Genomic DNA, 18,610 nt, shown 5'->3' on the forward strand with positions numbered 1-18,610 from the left:
ATGCAACGGGACGCTGATGCAAGAGGGGCTCTCTACAAGGGGGACTCTCTGATGGGAGACACTGATGCAAGGGACTCTGCTACAAGGGGGACACTCTGATACAAGGACCGATGGGGACACCAATGAAAGGGAGACTCTGATGGGGGACACTCTCATGCAAGGGAGACACTCTGATACAAGGACTCTGATGAGGACACCGATGCAAGGGAGACTGATGGTGGACACTCTGATGCAAGGGAGACTGATGGTGGACACTCTGATGCAAGGGAGACTCTGATGGGGGACACTCTGATACAAGGACTCTGATGGGGGACACTCTGATAAAAGGGGGACCCTGATGGAGGACAGTGATGCAAGGGAGACTCTCTGATGGGGGACACTCTGATGCAAGGGAGACTGATGGAGGACTCTCTGATGCACGGAAGAAGCTGATGGGGGACACACTGATGCAAGGGAGATTCTGCTACAAGGGGGACACTGATACAAGCACTCTGATGCAAGCACTCTGATGGGGGACACTCTGATGCAAGCACTCTGATGGGGGACACTCTGATGCAAGGACTCTGATGGGGGACACCGCTGCAAGGGGGACACTCCGCTGCAAGGGGGACACTCCGCTGCAAGGGGGACACTCCGCTGCAAGGGGGACACTCCGCTGCAAGGGGGACACTCCGCTGCAAGGGAGACTCTGATGGGGGACACTCCGCTGCAAGGGAGACTCTGATGGGGGACACTCCGCTGCAAGGGAGACTCTGATGGGGGACACTCCGCTGCAAGGGAGACTCTGATGGGGGACACTCCGCTGCAAGGGAGACTCTGATGGGGGACACTCCGCTGCAAGGGAGACTCTGATGGGGGACACTCCGCTGCAAGGGAGACTCTGATGGGGGACACTCCGCTGCAAGGGAGACTCTGATGGGGGACACTCCGCTGCAAGGGAGACTCTGATGGGGGACACTCCGCTGCAAGGGAGACTCTGATGGGGGACACTCCGCTGCAAGGGAGACTCTGATGGGGGACACTCCGCTGCAAGGGAGACTCTGATGGGGGACACTCCGCTGCAAGGGAGACTCTGATGGGGGACACTCTGCTGCAAGGGAGACTCTCTGATGCCAGGGAGAGACGGATGGGGGACACTCTAAATGCAAGGGGGAACACTGACGGGGAGCTCTCTGATGCAATGGGGACTCTCTGCTGCAAGTATGACTCTGATGGGGGACACTGATGCAAGGGGGACTCTCTGCAAGGGAGGACACACTGATGCAAGGGGGCTCTTAGATGCAGGGGGGGGGGCACACAAAATGAAAAGTAGGCCGGTCTGGGTGAAGTCCCGGGCCAAATTTTCATCCAGCCCCACCAGTGACTGCACCTTTCTACCAACTAGAACCTCCTTGCCATCCAGTAACTATAGCACTGCATAATAAGACACTTGTAACTTGTGGCACTACTTGCCCATTGTCATCTTTGCAGGGAAATCCAGAGAGGAGGAGAGGCTGCACCCATTGCTTCTGTGTACTCAGCATTTGGCACTGCCCACTTCCTCCCCAGAGCAACCTGTAAAAAGGGGCAACCGAACATCTGGAGGTGCTGTGCAAACTGTGTGTCTTATTTGGGGAAGGAGGAGGCGGTGCACACTTCCCGCCTTAGAGGAATGTTGCTACCAAGCTGCTCACTGCCTACAGCAACCCTTCCATCGCAGCAACCATTTTCTGGAACTCCAACATTGATATTTATTACTTTTAAGATGAGAATTTTATTTAAAATATCACTTTATGAGCTCCATATCCTAAACTTTTTACTTTGATTTCAAATAAACACATTCTATATCAGGCTTAAACTAAAACTCCATTTTACTTCCTGTATTCTTTTAGGATAAATATAGGATAAGTCAGAGTCACAGTACCAGGGATAGCTTTATTCAGAAAACCAAACAGCATTCCACATAAACCAGGAGGCCACAGTTTCCAGAGACTGAAGACTAATGGAGACAAAATTCATGAAAACTAGCAAGGCTGGCACTGGCGATGACCAGGATTCATTCAAAAGAACCCAAAACTCTTCATTGCTGATAAGACAGGACATGTTGAATTGTGCCAAGCCTCCTCTCCATGGCTCAGCTGCATTGTCAAGCAAGGACAAGGAACATACAATAGAAGGAAAAGCTGAAAGTATTGCCACCTGTGGCTCTTAGCTGAACTGTATGTCTGTTGTGTTTTTTCAGCATAACCCCTGGAATATACTAGATCTACATCACTGATCTCTTTAAAATGGTAGACATCACTATCAGTTTCCAAACATAAAAATTGCTTCTCTTTTTGGTTTGCTTTACTAAAAAATGCAGTTTGTAAAATAAACAGAGACAACACGGCTAATATTTTAGGGAAGTTTTAAGAAGTTTTCACTACAGTCGGTAAGTTATTAAATCTGCTGGTTTGATTCAACCACAGGGCACCTTTTCATGTGAAGTGCATTATCTCAAGGCAGCAATTTTTATCAGGATGTTAACATGCTTCAAAAAAATATAAAAACGTACATGCGCTCATTTGGAAATGCAGTGCACCGCGAAGCACAGGATGTATGTGACAGTGCAATTCAAAATGAATTGCACCACACTGCAGTGCATGCATACCCATGTATTACTGTGAGAGGTGTAAAACCAGCATAACAGGGAATCTATAGTTCTCCTGAAATGCAGATACTTAAAAATTGGAAAGGGAACAGTTTACTTTAAAACGTTAGACAGTTTAGATATACTTAACCAGACAGCATTTTGCCTTTTCCTTTGTTGAAGTCAGGGTTAACATTAGTAAAGAGCAAACAGCATTTACCAAAAGCTTTGCACAATATTGGGTTGCCCTACGCCAGGCAATCTGCTTTGAGAATGACCGCACACTGAATTGTTACTGTAAGCAAGCTACATACAGCCGAGTTTGGTAGGCAGTAGAAGGAAGCAGCCACTGCATTGTTACAGCAGCAACAGCTAATGGTTTCCTGCCCACTGCGGTTTTATACTACTATAACTGGTATGCCCTTTACAAAGTAACCAATGAAAAAAAAAGGTATGGGGAGGCAGATCTGCAAAAAAAAAAAGAAAGTTGTCATCTTCAGAGTTTTTAAAATAATGTAAATAATTGAATTGAATTCTTCTGAATGGCAAAAAAATTGCACCTCCAATATGTGTAGCAGGGTCCCACAGTCATTAAAATTGTCTCTGCTCAATTTTAATGATGTCAACTTAAAAAGATACTCCTGGTAGGACCACATTGAAAAATAGATGCTTTGCAAAGAAGTCCCCATTATTTCTGTAAGGATTACGATTTCACATTCAGACCAACATTTGAATAACCAATGGATCTACAGACTCTCCAAAGCTGGTGTGCTATGAAGAATGATGCTTTTAGACATACAACTAACAGAATAAAGGCCTTTTCCATGCAGCAACAACATTTCATCCTTTAATTCAAAAGGTATCATTTCTCTAGATATTGAAAAACAAATAAGTGCAGTGTTGCTTGAGATCAGGATCTCATTCATTAAACATATCAATGAATCAGGCAAGTCATACTGCCCACTATACACAGCCACTAAACATATCTACACGAGAAAACAATGGCTAGTCCACAGTAACAAGGAGTAAAACACAAGTTCCTGCGATGCAGTACATTTGCACCAAGCTTCTTTAAATGTACCTATTTATAAATATGTACAAATCAGTTACAGGCACTTGAAATGTCTTTGGTTGGAAGAAACCAACATTGCGAAGTTGTGTGTTCCTCCCTCCCCCCTAGAAGGACACATGACACATTCTCCTGGTGGGGTCAACAGGCAATGACTCCAGTTCATTCTGATGGTACAGGAAGGATGGCTATGCTTCAGAAAGAGCAACCTGAAAAATAAAAAAAATAAAAAAAAGGTTCATTTTTTTTTACTTTGGAACAGGAAAAAAAAAAATAGGATTTTTTTACCTAATGTAAAATCATTTTCTTCAGGTCAACTGAGGGACATAGTGATCAGAAATACTGAGGTTATACTGCTGCCTACAGGAGGTTGGGACCAAAAAAAAAAAAAAAAAAAAACCACACAGGAGGTGGGGGACAGTCAATGACAGACTCCTTTGGGAACCATCCGCATTTCATGGGTATCTGAAGGACCAAAACGTAAATCAACTCTAGATGACGTGAAACCCTGTGCAAGACAGAAAGGAACTGCTATGAACTGCTATGACTAAGGGACAGGGCCAGATTAAGGTAGGGGCTATTGGAGCTGCAACTCCAGGCCCCTACCTTAATATAGGCCCGGGCTGGCCAGGTTCACTGTCACCGCTATTTACTGTCACTTGTAAAACACAGAAGCCCGACTCACATTACAGTGTGCTTCTCCCGGCAGCTCCCTCCGAACCTCTATGCACAGTATTCAGGGCAGACACAGAAGGGGCAGCTGCCATGGCACAAATGTGTTTATAGGCTTCAGAAAGGGCATCCCATTCTGGCTTAAAAAGAGTTTGGTGCTTGGATGCTGACACCCCCTGCTGGACAATCTCATTGCTGCTGCTGTTGTCCAGTAGTGGAGAGGCAGAGCTGCAAATGGACTGGGTGGGACACTGAGATCAGTGGCTCATGCGAAGTCAACAGCTAGAGGAAAGGGAAGGATGGGGTTTGTGCACAGGTGAGGGCAGTGAGGGAGTAGGGGTCAAAGTTGAAGCAGCTGCATTGTGAAATGGAGAGTTTAGCCGTTGTGGAGGAAGGGTTAAGGAGGTGGCTGCTGAGATGATCTATAAGGCTGCTTTCACACTGGGGCGGTATTCAGGCGTTACAGCGCTAAAAATAGCGCCTGTGTAGCACCTGAAAAAAAAAACAGCCCCTTTCACTCCAGTGTGAAAGCCGGAGGGCTTTCACACTGGAGCGGTGCGCTGGCAGGACAGTGAAAAAAGTCCTGCTAGCCGCATCTTTGGAGCGGTGTATTCACCGCTCCTACCCATTGAAATCAATGGGACAGCGCAGCGGCGCTTTGCGGGCGGTTTTAACCCTTTTTCGGCCGCTAGCAGGGGTTAAAACCACCCCGCTAGCGCCCGCAGACCGCCGCTAAAAATAGCGGCGCTTTACCGCCGACGCCCGCACCGCCCCAGTGTGAAAGGGGCCTAAGAGGAGGATGCAGAGGTGATCTTTGGATGTAGGGCAGAGGTGATCTTTGAATGTGGGGCAGAGGTGATCTTTGAATGTGGGGCAGAGGTGTTTCAAACCCCTGGACCCTGCATTCTGTGCATATTACCCTCCTGTGTAAAGACTAAAGCCCCATACACACTATCAGATTTTCTGCTGATTTTTGTCTTCAGATTTACAACAAAAAAACATGTAGTGCAAGGGCCTGCCTGATTGCATAGAAATTGAAACTCCTAAGGTTTGACTTCATATTGTATGATTTTGGTAAATCTGAAGGAAAAAAAAACACCAGCAAAGAATCTGATAGCATGTATGGGGCTTAAGTTCCTCAAAAAAATAAATAAAAAAATAAAAAAAAGTCATACTATAAAACAAAATGTTTAATGCACCAAAATAATGGACGCTCAGTAGTGTCGCCATAACAGGTGATAATGATAACCATACCTATCATTTAGAGGTTTGTAAGAGGAATCTATCACCATGGAAGTTGCTCCATAGCGCAAAGACAGATCCCACTGTAGAAGGCAGCTGGTAGCCAAACAAGGCTATGCCACATTGGAGCATTATTTGCTCTCATACCTCCTAAGGTTGAACAAACAGCAGCCAGACCTAAAATCAATAATATTATAAGTTTGTATTGTACCAAGGGACCAGAAAATGAATCCGAAAGCACACAAAAAGTTAGAGGATAATGAGCCCCAAACAGCAGAAGAAATCCCATACTTTGTAAGCCTTGACGTCAGATGTGGCAGTTCCTCACGTCTACAAGGAGCCACCAGGAGTATGTGAGGTTGCCTGTTGTTAAATGGTGGCCATAATGAGAGAGGGAGGTGTGGTGAGTGATGTCATCAAAAAAAGGCCTTTCTGAATGCAACCATACGATTGACACCCCCCCTGACCTGTCGCCGCACTTTTTTTTTTTTTTTTTTTTTCTGTTTTGGCACCCAATGTGGCTGATCTACTCCTATTTTCGATGGCTGCTTTCGTCAATTTGTATACATCTTTTGTCCATGGTTCTCAACAGCCTAACTAAGCACCCTCTTTCCCTCATGTTTGTATGTTCTGCCTTCCTAGCTAGTGCACCCAGTGAGCATTATTTGCTCTTAAACCTCATATGGGGCATAGCCTTGTTTGACTACCAGCGGCCTTCTACAGTGGGATCTGTCTGTGCTATGGAGCAACTTCCATGGTGACAGATTTATCTTACAAACCTCTAAATGATCGGTATGGTTATCATTATCACTTGTTTGGACAACACTACTGAGCGTCCATTGTTTTGGTGCATTAAACTTTTGTTTTATAGTATGACTTTTTATAGCATAATCAATCATTGGTCTATTTAATTTCTGTTTTTGCATATGCCTAGATTTTTGTTAGATCTTCCTTTGACGCTGCACAGCCCCCTTTTGGAAGGCAGGTTCAGGGGAACACGGGGGAGGGGGGAAATCTTTAACGGGGCCACGGCTCAGTTTTCCCATCCTGCTTCAGCTGCTGAGACATAAGACACGTGAGGTCAGTATGGATACCTGCATGCACATTTCGTTCTTCTGCCATAACCTTTATGTTATAAGTTATGTTCAATTATGAATTTTGACATGAGTTTGTAATTTTGTATCTATTGATATTATAGATTGTATGTATTGATTGTCAGCCCACTTACACTGAAGACCTCTACCTCATTTGTCGAAACGCGTTTATTTCTTCTGTCTTTCCAATAGTTGATCTGGGCTTTCCTTTATGTGTATGGTTTGTTTTTCATGTGTATTATTATTATTATTATTATTAACTATTTATATAGCGCCAACAGTTTACGCAGCGCTTTACAATGTATAGGGGGGACAACATAATTACAGTACAATACAAAAGGTACAGGAGGGCCCTGCTCGTAGAGTTTACATTCTAAAGGGAGGGAGTGGCTGTACGAAAGATAATAGCTGCAGAGAATGATTTGATGGGTATTCTTATCACTTGGCAATAAGCCCCCTTTATTACCCTCCTGTGCATCACACACTCCTGAACCCAGTAGTGTTAGGCACTCCTGGTTTTATTATACAACGCTCCATTAAGAACCTCCCACTATGCTATTTGGCAATACCCATCCTATTATGCAGCGTGCTCCTCCACCTTTTCTCCGAGGGGAAAAAAGCCCTGGGCTTAGCCGCCCAAAAAGAACAGCCTGCGCACGGAAAGCAATGGGCCTACAGGGAAAGATTTCCCATGTTCTGACCAGGCCTGCATCACCTAGGCCGGGTGGCGGGATTAATAATGTGCCCCAGATGGGCAGTCCTAATGGAAAACTTGTATTCGGCAGCCAAATTTTTTAAGGCCTGCTTGGCTGCACCCTTCAACCTCACATCAGAGAATACCAGAGACCAGCAGTTTACACTCCGGACTCCTTAGTCCTAAGCAACCAACTGAATATCTCTCCCAGAGCCCAGGTTCCCAAACAGAGGGGGATTTTTAAAAAGGATGAGTCCACATGAGAATTGAGGAAGATACTAAAAAGGTCCCCCACTCCTTTGACAAATAAGGAAGGGGTAAAGGGTCAACAGATCAAAAGGACTCTCCGATGGGTTAAAAAACTGACTTTTTTCCGGAAAGGTCTCATGTGCAATGGGGGGTGCCAAAAAAAAAAAAAAAAGCACTAGGGTGGACATGAGAAGCGCTGTGAGAAGGGATTGGTGCTGCTGAAGGAGACTGATAAGTCAGGTCATTATAAGAGAAGGCAGCTCTATGGACTGGTCCCTGTTGACCTTGTAGGATAAGTCATCCCTTAAAAAAAAAAAAAAAAAAAAAAAAAAAAACACTCACCTGCAGGGAGTAGAGCAAGTCCGAGTGGAATACCACTCCAAAAAATAAGCTCCTACCAGAGTAGGAATCAGATGTCGCAGCACGTGGAAAACTCAGGCTAAAACTTGGTAATATATAGTGGTAATATCAGAAGCTTGAAGGACAGTTGAAAGATGCTCAGTTCCAGTGTCCCCCCCAATTGTCAAAGTTGGGATGCGTCGATTAGAAAACCTCTGGCTGTGTGCCCTATGGCTGGGGGGTGGGGGCTAGGCTCTGAATGTCTACATACTACTACTGCAGTAGTAAAAAAGAAAAAAAAGAAAAAAAAATGAAGAAAGATTAGATCTCTCTGCCCATTCCACAGAGCTCCTGTGCTGAAGCAGGAGCATGATCTGACCACCAGTGTGATCAGACAATGTCAAGAGCAGGTCAAAAGAGAAAATCCCTCAATGGGTAACCAAGTCAAATGTTCCCTGGCCGTATCATCGATGCCCGAGACACATAGCCATATTGCCCTATGCATTTGAAGGGACATCAACTAAAACAATTAAAAGCCAAAGGCCCCAGACATTCGGTCCATCTTCTCTATGAAACAAGAGCCTACTCTAGCGACAAGGGAATCCTCTTTAAGTACAGCTACCCTTTCTGACATTATTATACAGGATTTATAGAGCGCCAGCGAACAGTTTGCGCAGAGCTTTACAATGTAGGGAGACAATCTAAGAGGGAGGGGGCTGGTGAACTAAAAAAGGTAGGGACTCTGAGGGACAAACTGAGGAGGAGAGTAGAAGATTCGATTGTTAGCTGGAGGCAGGATAGGCCACCCTGAAGAGAGTTTTCAGGGATCACCTAAAAGTGGACAGAGTAGGCGATAGCTGGCCAGATTGGGGTAGCGAGTGCCAGAGGCTCTGGAAAAGTCTCGGAGACAAGCATGGGGAGGAGGAGACAAGGGAGCTAGAGAGCAGGTGGTCTTGGAAGGAGAGAGATAGCAAGGGAGTGAATAAGTTGTTTAATGGTCTTGACAGTTAGAAAGGGGTCTATTTTGGAGATATTTCAGGAGGTGAAGCCTGGACAATTTGGACATTGATTGGATTTGGCACTAAAAGGACAGGTCAGAGTCTAGGATTACAGCTAGTACCTTGGCATGAGGGGAGGGACTGATGGTTGTATTATTGCTCATGATGGAGAAGTCAGGGGGAGGGGCACGGGCTTGAGGAAAAATTATGAGCTCAGTTTTAGAAAGACTGGGTTTGAGGAAGTGGTGTGACATCCATGTTGATATGTCAATTAGTAAGATAGTAATGTGAGAGGAGACTGAAGGAGTGAGGTGAAGCGTAGAGAGATAGATTTGTGTGTCATCAGCATAGAGGTGGTACTGGAAACCATGGGAATTTATCAACAAACCAAGGGAGGAGGTGTAAATGGAGAAGGGAAGGGGTCTGAGGACAGAACCTTGAAGAGTAAATAGATGAATTTATTAAAAGTGGCAACACCATCAACCCATTTAGTAGTATGCCTGTTAAGGACACTCAAGTTAGGTTATAAATTCCTTGTCAAAGGAGAAAATCTTCCAAACACTCTCAGGGGGAACCCAGGTTCCTATAGGGCATTTCCAGTCCCTATAGAGGACCAACTTAAATAGCGAGTGTGACGGTAAGGTCATTGCAGCTGTAGGAGCTCTAAAAGACCTGGAACTTGAAGAAGGTGGTTGATCCTGTAAATGCAAGGTAGAATGCATCGCTTCAATCAGGTTAGCAACAAAGCCTTGTAAATCTGGGTCATCTGAAGGTGACTCAAACAGCCTCTCTATGAATAGACTGTTGAATCAAAAATAATAACAGAGGCCTCAGTTTCAGTCAAAGGCTCAGAAAGAGAGACTCTGCTGGAAATAGTGCCGATGTGTGCTTGGAGCCTCGGTGAGTAGAGTGCTCCAATAATTGGGCACAGACAAAAAGTCCAAAGAAGAAATGGTAGTCCTTGTGGACATGGTGGAGGGCTCAGCTGAACAAGACACTGATGAGGACAACCCTATAATATGGGCCCAAGCTACAAGATTACAGGTGCAAGTTTCTCCTGTAGATACAAGGTAAACAACCCTATAACTACTAGCTAAGTATAAGCCAACCAAAGTCGCAATACTGTCTTACATGTTGTGCCACACAGTGGGAAGTAACTAGGCCAAATAAGAGTCAAAGCCTTGAGTACTCACAAACCCATTAAGCTCATGCTGATGAGGATTTCAGGCAGCAAGAGGTGACCATGTTACTTATGCAGGCAGTGACATGGGACAGGATGATCCATGTTTCAGGAGCAGGATGTGGCTTCTGAATGGCAGGAAAGAGAGCATTCTAATGCAGCATTCCACCTAGTGGATTACATAAATGCTTGGGCCCCCAGCCTTAAACCTTACTGCAGTAAAACCGGCAATGGCAGAACAGGTGCCCAACAGTGCAACAGTAAAGTACCGTGTTTCCCCGAAAGTAAGACAGTGTCTTACTTTCTTTTTATCCCCAAAAGCCCCACTATGTCTTACTTTCGGGGTATGTCTTATATTGGAAAAAAATTGTCGAATTTTTTGTTTTAACCATAAAATTAACATTTATTAACAACCTGAACAGTATTGTATTCACCACAAAACAGTTTTATAAAAGGAAGTGCCAAGAATGTCTTGTTACAACATTGCATAACATGTAAAACAATGAAAAATGGTAAGAACGAACAGTGGAATACTGGAGGATAAAACAGATTTATGTGTGATACAGTACCACCTGCTGTATTTAATCCAGTGTGACACCTGCTGATACCCACTGGGTTACATACAGCAGATGATACCCCAGTATGCCAGTGTGTATGTTTTACTGATGTATGATTAATACTGTGTGCATTACCGTATTTTAAGCAGGAGGCGGCAGTGACAAGTGCAGGGGACGGCGCGGTGACGTATGGAGAGGGGGACGGCTCAGGCGTGGGCAGGAGGCGGCGCTCATCAAGATCAGAGGGAAATGGCAGACGCGGCAACGTATGGAGAGGGGGACGGTGCGGACGTGGGCAGGAGGCGGCGCGCAGCTAGATGAGAGGGAGGCGGCAATACCCCCGTGTTTCCCCGAAAGCAAGACATAGGTCTTACTTTCGGGGTACGGCTTATATTAGCCAACCCCTCTGAAACTCCCGATACGTCTTACAATCGGGGGTGTCTTACTATCGGGGAAACAGGGTACCTCCCTGTGCTTCAGACTGACTGGCCTTGTTTACTAAGTCTTCAAAGATATAGTAACACCTGAGGTTGTGGCCACAACTCTGGACCTGGAGAGCACTCCGCTGCCAATGCAGTACACAAAGGTCTGGAAAGCACCACAATGCAGAGCCCAGTGGCCGAAGGTCACATTGCAGGCTGGCCCTACAATCATCCAGTTCAGGGGGTTGGTGGTACAAACATCAAAGCTGTTGCTGAGGATAACCCAATTTAGGATAGCTGCTATGTAAAGACCAGCTCAAGCAGCAATTTGGGAATTTTATTGAAGTAAATAAAAGGGGAAAAAAGAAAGCGGTGCAACAAGAATCTTGGCTGAAGTCACAAAAGGAAAAAAAAAAAAAAAAAAAAAACTAGGCGGCCAGCAAAAAACAAATATAGCTACAGTGGTGGGAAAAAGTGTTTGCCCCCTTCCTCATTTCCTGTTCCTTTGCATGTTTGTCATACTTAAGTGTTTCGGAACATCAAACCAATATAAACAATAGTCAAGGACAACACAAGTAAACACAAAATGCAATTTGTAAAAGAAGGTGTTTATTATTAAAGGTGAAAAAAATCCAAACCATCACGGCCCTGTGTGAAAAAGTGATTGCCCCCTAAACCTAATAACTGGTTGGGCCACCCTTAGCAGCAACAACTGAAACCAAGCGTTTGCGATAACGTGCAATGAGGCTTTTACAGCGTCCTGGAGGAATTTTGGCCCACTCATCTTTGCAGAATTGTCCTAATTCAGTTACATTAGAGGGTTTTCGAGCATGAACGGCCTTTTTAAAGGTCATACCACAACATCTCAATAGGATTCAGGTCAGGACTTTGGCTAGGCCACTCCAAAGTCTTCATTTTGTTTTTCTTCAGCCATTCGGTGGTGGACTTGCTGGTGTGTTTAGGATCATTGTCCTGCTGCAGAATCAAAGTTCGTTTCAGCTTGAGTACACGAACAGATGGTCGGACATTCTCCTTCAGGATCTCTTGGTAGACAGCAGAATTCATAGTTCCTTTTATCACGGCAAGTCTTCCAGGTCCTGAAGCAGCAAAACAGCCCCAGACCATCACACTACCACCACCATATTTTACTGTTGGTATAATGTTCTTTTTTTGAAATGCAGTGTTCCTTCTACGCCAGATATACTTGGACACACACCTTCCAAAGAGTTCCACTTTTGTCTCATCGGTCCACAGAATGTTGTCCCAAAAGTCTTGGGGATCATCAAGATGTGTTGTGGAGAAATTGAGACAAGCTTTGATGTTCTTTTTGCTCAGCAGTGGTTTTCTCTTTGGAACTCTGCCATGCAGGCCATTTTTGCCCAGTCTTTTCCTGATGGTGGAGGCATGAACGCTGACCTTAACTGAGGCAAGTGAGGCCTGCAGTTCCTTGGACGTTGTTGTGGGGTCTTTTGTGACCTCTTGGATGAGTCGTTGCTGCGCTCTTGGGGTAATTTTGGACGGCCGGCCACTCCTGGGAAGGTTCACCACTGTTCCATGTCTTCGCCATTTGTGGATAATGGCTCTCACTGTGGTTCGCTGGATTCCCAAAGCTTTGGAAATGGCTTTATAACCCTTTCCAGACTGATAGATCTCAATTACTTTCTTTCTCAATTGTTCCTGAATTTCTTTGGGTCTCGGCATGATGTGTTGCTTTTAAGGATCTTCTGGTGGACCTTACTGTGTCAAGCAGCTCCTATTTAAGTGATGCCTTGATTGTGAACAGGTGTGGCAATAATCAGGCCTGGGTGTGGCTAGAGAAATTGAACTCAGGTGTGGACAACCACAGTTATAGTATGTTTTAACAAGGGGGGGCAATCACTTTTTCACACAGGGCCATGATGGTTTGGATTTTTTTTCACCTTTAATAATAAACACCTTCATTTACAAATTGCATTTTGTGTTTACTTGTGTTGTCCTTGACTATTGTTTAAATTGGTTTGATGTTCCAAAACACTTAAGTGTGACAAACATGCAAAGGAACAGGAAATGAGGAAGGGGGCAAACACTTTTTCACACCACTGTACATTTTTCTTAGCAGAGCCAAAGAAAAGGGGTTCAACCACCTAGGACACTAGCACAAAAACGTAGGCATGCCGAGTAGAGGATGGGGTATATGCGCTGATGTACAATTTTTTGTGTTTTCCAGTGTCCAAACCTCCTGTAATTGGCAGTATGATATAACAGTTTCTGATTTCATATGTCCCTCAAAGGACAACGGAGAAGTATAATGAGCATTACGCTGCGTAGTGGACATCTATCCAATTTTTGCAGACCACCCCAGGAACCCCAGAACACTGCAGCACATCAGCATTTGTGGCTGCTAGCTGTCCCAGCCATCTTCCATCTCTCACCCCTTTGCGATTGAATAGTGAAAGTTATTACCTTCTCCTGGCAGAAGTCTGCATTGTTTTGCCTTATTTTGCTTGGTCGACCTCTGATGACTGCATAGCAGAACATAGTGATGACCATTACAAACAGGAAGTAGCTGGTATCCATCAGGTGCAGATTAATAAGGGAGCGGTCATCCTATAATCACAAAGAAAGCACATATTTGAGTAGTCCAATGTCAAAAGAAATCAGTCCTTTGATGTTTCTTACAATATGACTTTAAATATATATGAAGGCTAAAACTAAACATCACCCACATATGCTTTGCACTTCCTCATACACACCAATATTATATTATATATATATATAAAAATAAAATGGGGTGGGATTGGAGTAGGTTAAAAAAAAAAAAAAAAAAAAAAAGGCAATATACAGTCTTAAAAATATCTATATGCAGTGGTAAATATAAATGACCAACTATATGGTTAATGGTTAGGGAGCAAAATCTGTAATCCACTCTGAGAACAGACAGAAGAGATATACTGTTTATACTATTAGAGGTTGAATCTGGTAAATAGACTCAGGAGATTACCGTATATACTCGAGTATAAGCCGAGATTTTCAGCCTCTTTTTTGAGGCTGAAAGTGCCCCCCTCGGCTTATACTCGAGTCATCGCTGTCTGCCCGCTCGATCAGCGTGTCGAGCAGACAGACAGCGGCCATTCTATGATTCAAAAGCCGCGCCTCCGGCTCCGCCTTCGCCTGTGATAGGCGGAACACTGAATTTCCCAGCAGCCTGTGTTCCGCCTATCACGGGCATCCGCTCATCCTCGTACTACGGACGAGGATGATACGACGTCCGTGATAGGCGGAACACAGGCTGCTGGGAAATTCAGTGTTCCGCCTATCACAGGCGAAGGAGGAGGCGCGGGTTTTGAATTTTACAATGGCCGCCGACGAAGAGGGCACGGGACGGAGGCAAGGCAAGGCACGGCACGGGACGGGACGGGACGGGACGGGACGAAGGCAAGGCACGACACGGGACGGAGGCTCGGGACAAAGGCTCGGGACACAGGTAGGCTGGACACACACACACACACACACACACACACACACACACACACGGATGGAGACACACACACACGGATGGATGGATGGATGGAGACACACACACACACAGGGATGGATGGATGGATGGATGGATGGATGGAGACACACACACACAGGGATGGATGGATGGATGGATGGAGACACACACACACACAGGGAGGGATGGATGGATGGATGGATGGATGGATGGAGACACACACACACAGGGATGGATGGATGGATGGACACACACACACACAGGGATGGATGGACGGACACACAGGGATGGACGGACACACACACAGGGATGGACAGGCATGTCTCACCCTCGGCTTATACACGAGTCAATAAGTTTGCCAGTTTTTTTGGGGGTAAATTGGGGGCCTCGGCTTATATTCGGGTCGGCCTATACTCGAGTATATACGGTACATTTTTTATTTAAAGGAAAAAAAAAATGTATATCTATCTATCTATCTATATATAGATATATATATATATATATATATATATATATCTATATATAGATATATATAGACTTTTTTGCCAATTTTCAGACAGAATTGTAATACAGTATATGCTGGCCATACAAAAACAATGTTTTCCCTCAAAAAAATAAAAATTGCAGTGTATGTGGTTTTATTCAGAAATTACATTTTAAAACAATGTTAAAAGCAAGTGAAATTTTCAAACGACATTCTTTTATTCAGCGAATGTACAAATATATTATTTTGTATATGGCCAGCATAAGGCTCGGTACACACCTATGCAGTTTACTTTTTAATTTGTTTCTGCACATGTGATTTTGCAGCGTTTTGCATTTTGTTGTTGGGCAGATTAAAAAATGAAAATTGCTGCAAAGACTCACTACATTATTTTCTGCAGCTTCTCCATTGAAGTCTATTAAACCAAAAAAGCAGAAGAGGAGCAGATAAATGCTACTATAATAAATACACCCAGAAGTAGGCTATATGGGCATTTTAACTAGGAGTCGGACATGAACCTATATGAAGGGTGAAAAGGGAGATACAAATAGTTTATATTAAAGTAGTACTAAAAGCTGAAACTTTTTTTTCATGGATATGACCAGTTTTGCACTGAGCACCCCTGATTCTCCATTTTTTGAGGTCCACCCATCAACGCTTCTGGCTCTTCCTGCCCTAAGATTTCCCAAATAGCAAGCTGCAAAGTATAGTATAGAGTGCCCCTATAGCAAGGTAAAAAAACCTTCTGCCTTTAGAACCACTCACTTCCTGCCCAGGACTACATGTCCCATGAAGCATTGCTCCTCATATATTCACGTTCACAAGTTCTCAGGCACTTCTTGACATCTATCGATGGTGTACTGAGCTGTATGTGGTGCTGTACTGGAGTTCCTAATATGTAAACAAATAATGCATTCTGTACACAGGTCAACTAATCGGCTGGCCGATTAATCGATTATGAAAATAGTTGTCAATTTCTATTAAAATGGCTGTGCTGCAAGCCTGTACGCGGCATGGGGGCACTGCCCTGTCCATACTCGCCCCTTAATTTTTCTGCTCACCAAAAGCAAGCAGAAATTTTGAGGGTTGGGTGTGTGTGCGTATACACACACATAAAAAAAAAAAAAGAAAAAAAAAAGAAAATTGTACTATGGTAACCACTTCTGCTTAGGTGGACGTCATGACGTCGGGAACTTGAAGTGGAGATATCTGAATGCCGCCTGTAGCTACAGGCATCATCCAGATATTTTTTTTCAGCCGGCGACTCCCTCGCATTTAAAAGCCATCTCAGCAGCAGTTTATCTGCTTGATTGCTTTTTACAGGTGGTGGGAGGGGACGCCCCCCCCCCCACCACACTCGTGCTTCTCCAGCCTCTCCCATGTTTTCGGGGAGAAGAATGAATCTCATGCTTCCAACATAGTGGAGAGATGTGGGGACTTCTAGCCCAAATCTCTCCGTAAAGAGGACCTGTCATGCCCCATTTCTATTACAAGGGATGTTTACATTCCTTGTAATAGGAATAAAAGTGATCAAAAAAGTAAAAAAGGAAAAAAAGTGTAAAAATAAAATACATTTTAAAGTGCCCTATCCCCTCTTGCTCACACACAGAGGCGAATGCATACGTAGGTTGCGCCCGCAAAGTTTTTTTTATACACAAAAAGAAATTTTTTCAAAAACTTCACAAAAAATTAAATCTTCCAGGGGCTCAACATGCCCCTAAGCCAATTCCTTGGGTTGTCTACTTTCCTAAAAGGGGTAATTTGGGGGGGAGGGGCGCGCGATTGTACTGCCCTGGCATTTTGGCACCTCAAGATGTGATGGCAGTGTGGTAGTCAAAGTAAAAGCTGTGTAAATTCCAGATGTGTATGGTATTATACACCATAGTTTGTAGATGCTATAACGTTTGCGCAAACCAAGCAATATATGCTTATTGGAATTTTGTTTTACCTTAGACATGTAGCAGAATATATTTTGGTGTAAATTTTTGACAAATTTTGAGTTTATTGGAGATCTTTTTGTTATAAAAAGAAAAAACATTTGGTCTTTTTTTCGTTTACGTCACAAAAAATAAAAAACCCAGGCAGTGATCAAATACCACCAAAAGACAGCTCTATTTGTGGAAAAAAAAAAAAAAAGGGACAGTAATTTAATTTGGGTACAGCCTTGCATGACCGTGCAATTACCAGTTAAAATAGCGCAGTGTCGAATAGGGAAAAAAAGATCTGGTCAGGAAGGGGGTAAAACCTTCCAGTGGTTCTAAAAGCTAGCAACATCTGATCAGTCTACAAAACGTACAGTATAAGTGCATGGAGATGGTAAGCTATGCGTCATTGATTATTAGAAGGAAAAACGGTGCAAGTATATATAATAGAACCAAATGAATGGGTAAAATCAGTCGTGTATTCACCTCTGGAACAATAACTGTAAGCTTAGGGTTTAATGCATGGTACACCTTCCCAATAGCTCCCTTATAACACCAGAAAGGGTTGTAGTCCTGTGCATATTTTGTGCCAGAGTCTCGAGCAGTAGTGAACATTTTGTACCACAGGGTGGCATTGCTGTACGTTTCAGGAATGCAGTGGGGTGGTTGTCTGAAACAAACAAGACAATACGTTAATGTCTTCTTTTTAATAGGCTATAATTAGCATACTGCGACAACGACTTTAATGAAAAATAAGCTGCTCACACAGTGACTGGGAACACGCTGCTCACTGCCGTCACAGTCATACAAGTAGTAAATACCACCTGTTCACAGTGCCCGTGGAGGATACATTCATCAGAGTTCCAGGCAGCCGGCAGAGTGAATGTTATATTCATTTCCTCATGGGACTCTCTTCCTTCGATAGGGAAGCAAAAGGGAGATATAAATAGACAGGCTTCAGAGAGCAATAAAAGCAGGACGAACAATTCCTTAAAATGAAAGGAAAAAAAAAGAAAAAAAAAAAAAAAGTTCAAAGAAGAAACCATCAGATCAGAATCTAAAAAGACATACATTTTACATAAACCAAAGCCTTTAACAATCCTGATCATTTGGAGTTTATTGGACTCTCAGCAAACAGAATATCCATATTTAAAACTACATGCCTTATGTTAACTTTACTCAACATGATGCACCGTGCGGAGGTTACATTAATAAATGTAATATTCTTGACAGCTAAGTTAACACTTTGCTAGATTGCAAAGGTGGCAAATAATTGTCAAAGCGAATTTTGGCCTGGGCTTCAAAGGCTCCTAGGCACAAAAGGTAAGAACATGGCTCCAAACTGTACACCGTAAATCCCAGCAGTGAAACAGTCAACCCTAATGGCAATTTCTTTACATCACCCTTCTCTCACACAGGTATGCAGTTTGAAATGTGCATTTATATTTGAAAGTTCTTTAGATCCCGTTGGACAGAGTTTCATCCAGATCTCCTGTGTCTAATGCAATAATAGCCTAAATTTTAGGGAGCCATTTATCCCAAACTGAATACAATTGTTTCAGGCTATTTGGCCATCAGTGCAGTGAAAGAAAATCATGGATGTAA

General features: G+C 43.8%; 1 protein-coding gene across 1 annotated transcript in view; it reads right to left on the reverse strand.

Moving 5' to 3' along the window:
• Positions 1-1,894: 1,894 nt before the first annotated feature.
• TMEM248 (transmembrane protein 248) overlaps positions 1,895-18,610 on the reverse strand; it is an 83,008-nt gene continuing 66,292 nt past the window's right edge. The window contains exons 4-7 of the mRNA XM_077480439.1: positions 17,771-17,921; positions 17,492-17,675; positions 13,567-13,710; positions 1,895-3,886 (exon numbers count right to left, since the gene is read on the reverse strand). Of these exons, the coding sequence (XP_077336565.1) occupies positions 3,866-3,886; positions 13,567-13,710; positions 17,492-17,675; positions 17,771-17,921 (500 nt within the window). The 3' untranslated portion in view covers positions 1,895-3,865. The remainder of the gene's footprint in view (positions 3,887-13,566; positions 13,711-17,491; positions 17,676-17,770; positions 17,922-18,610) is intronic.

This window comes from Lithobates pipiens, unplaced genomic scaffold (assembly GCF_037356315.1).
Source record: "Lithobates pipiens isolate NorthernLeopardFrog02 unplaced genomic scaffold, aLitPip1_a1.2 Scaffold_16, whole genome shotgun sequence".
Lineage (NCBI taxonomy): Eukaryota > Metazoa > Chordata > Amphibia > Anura > Ranidae > Lithobates > Lithobates pipiens.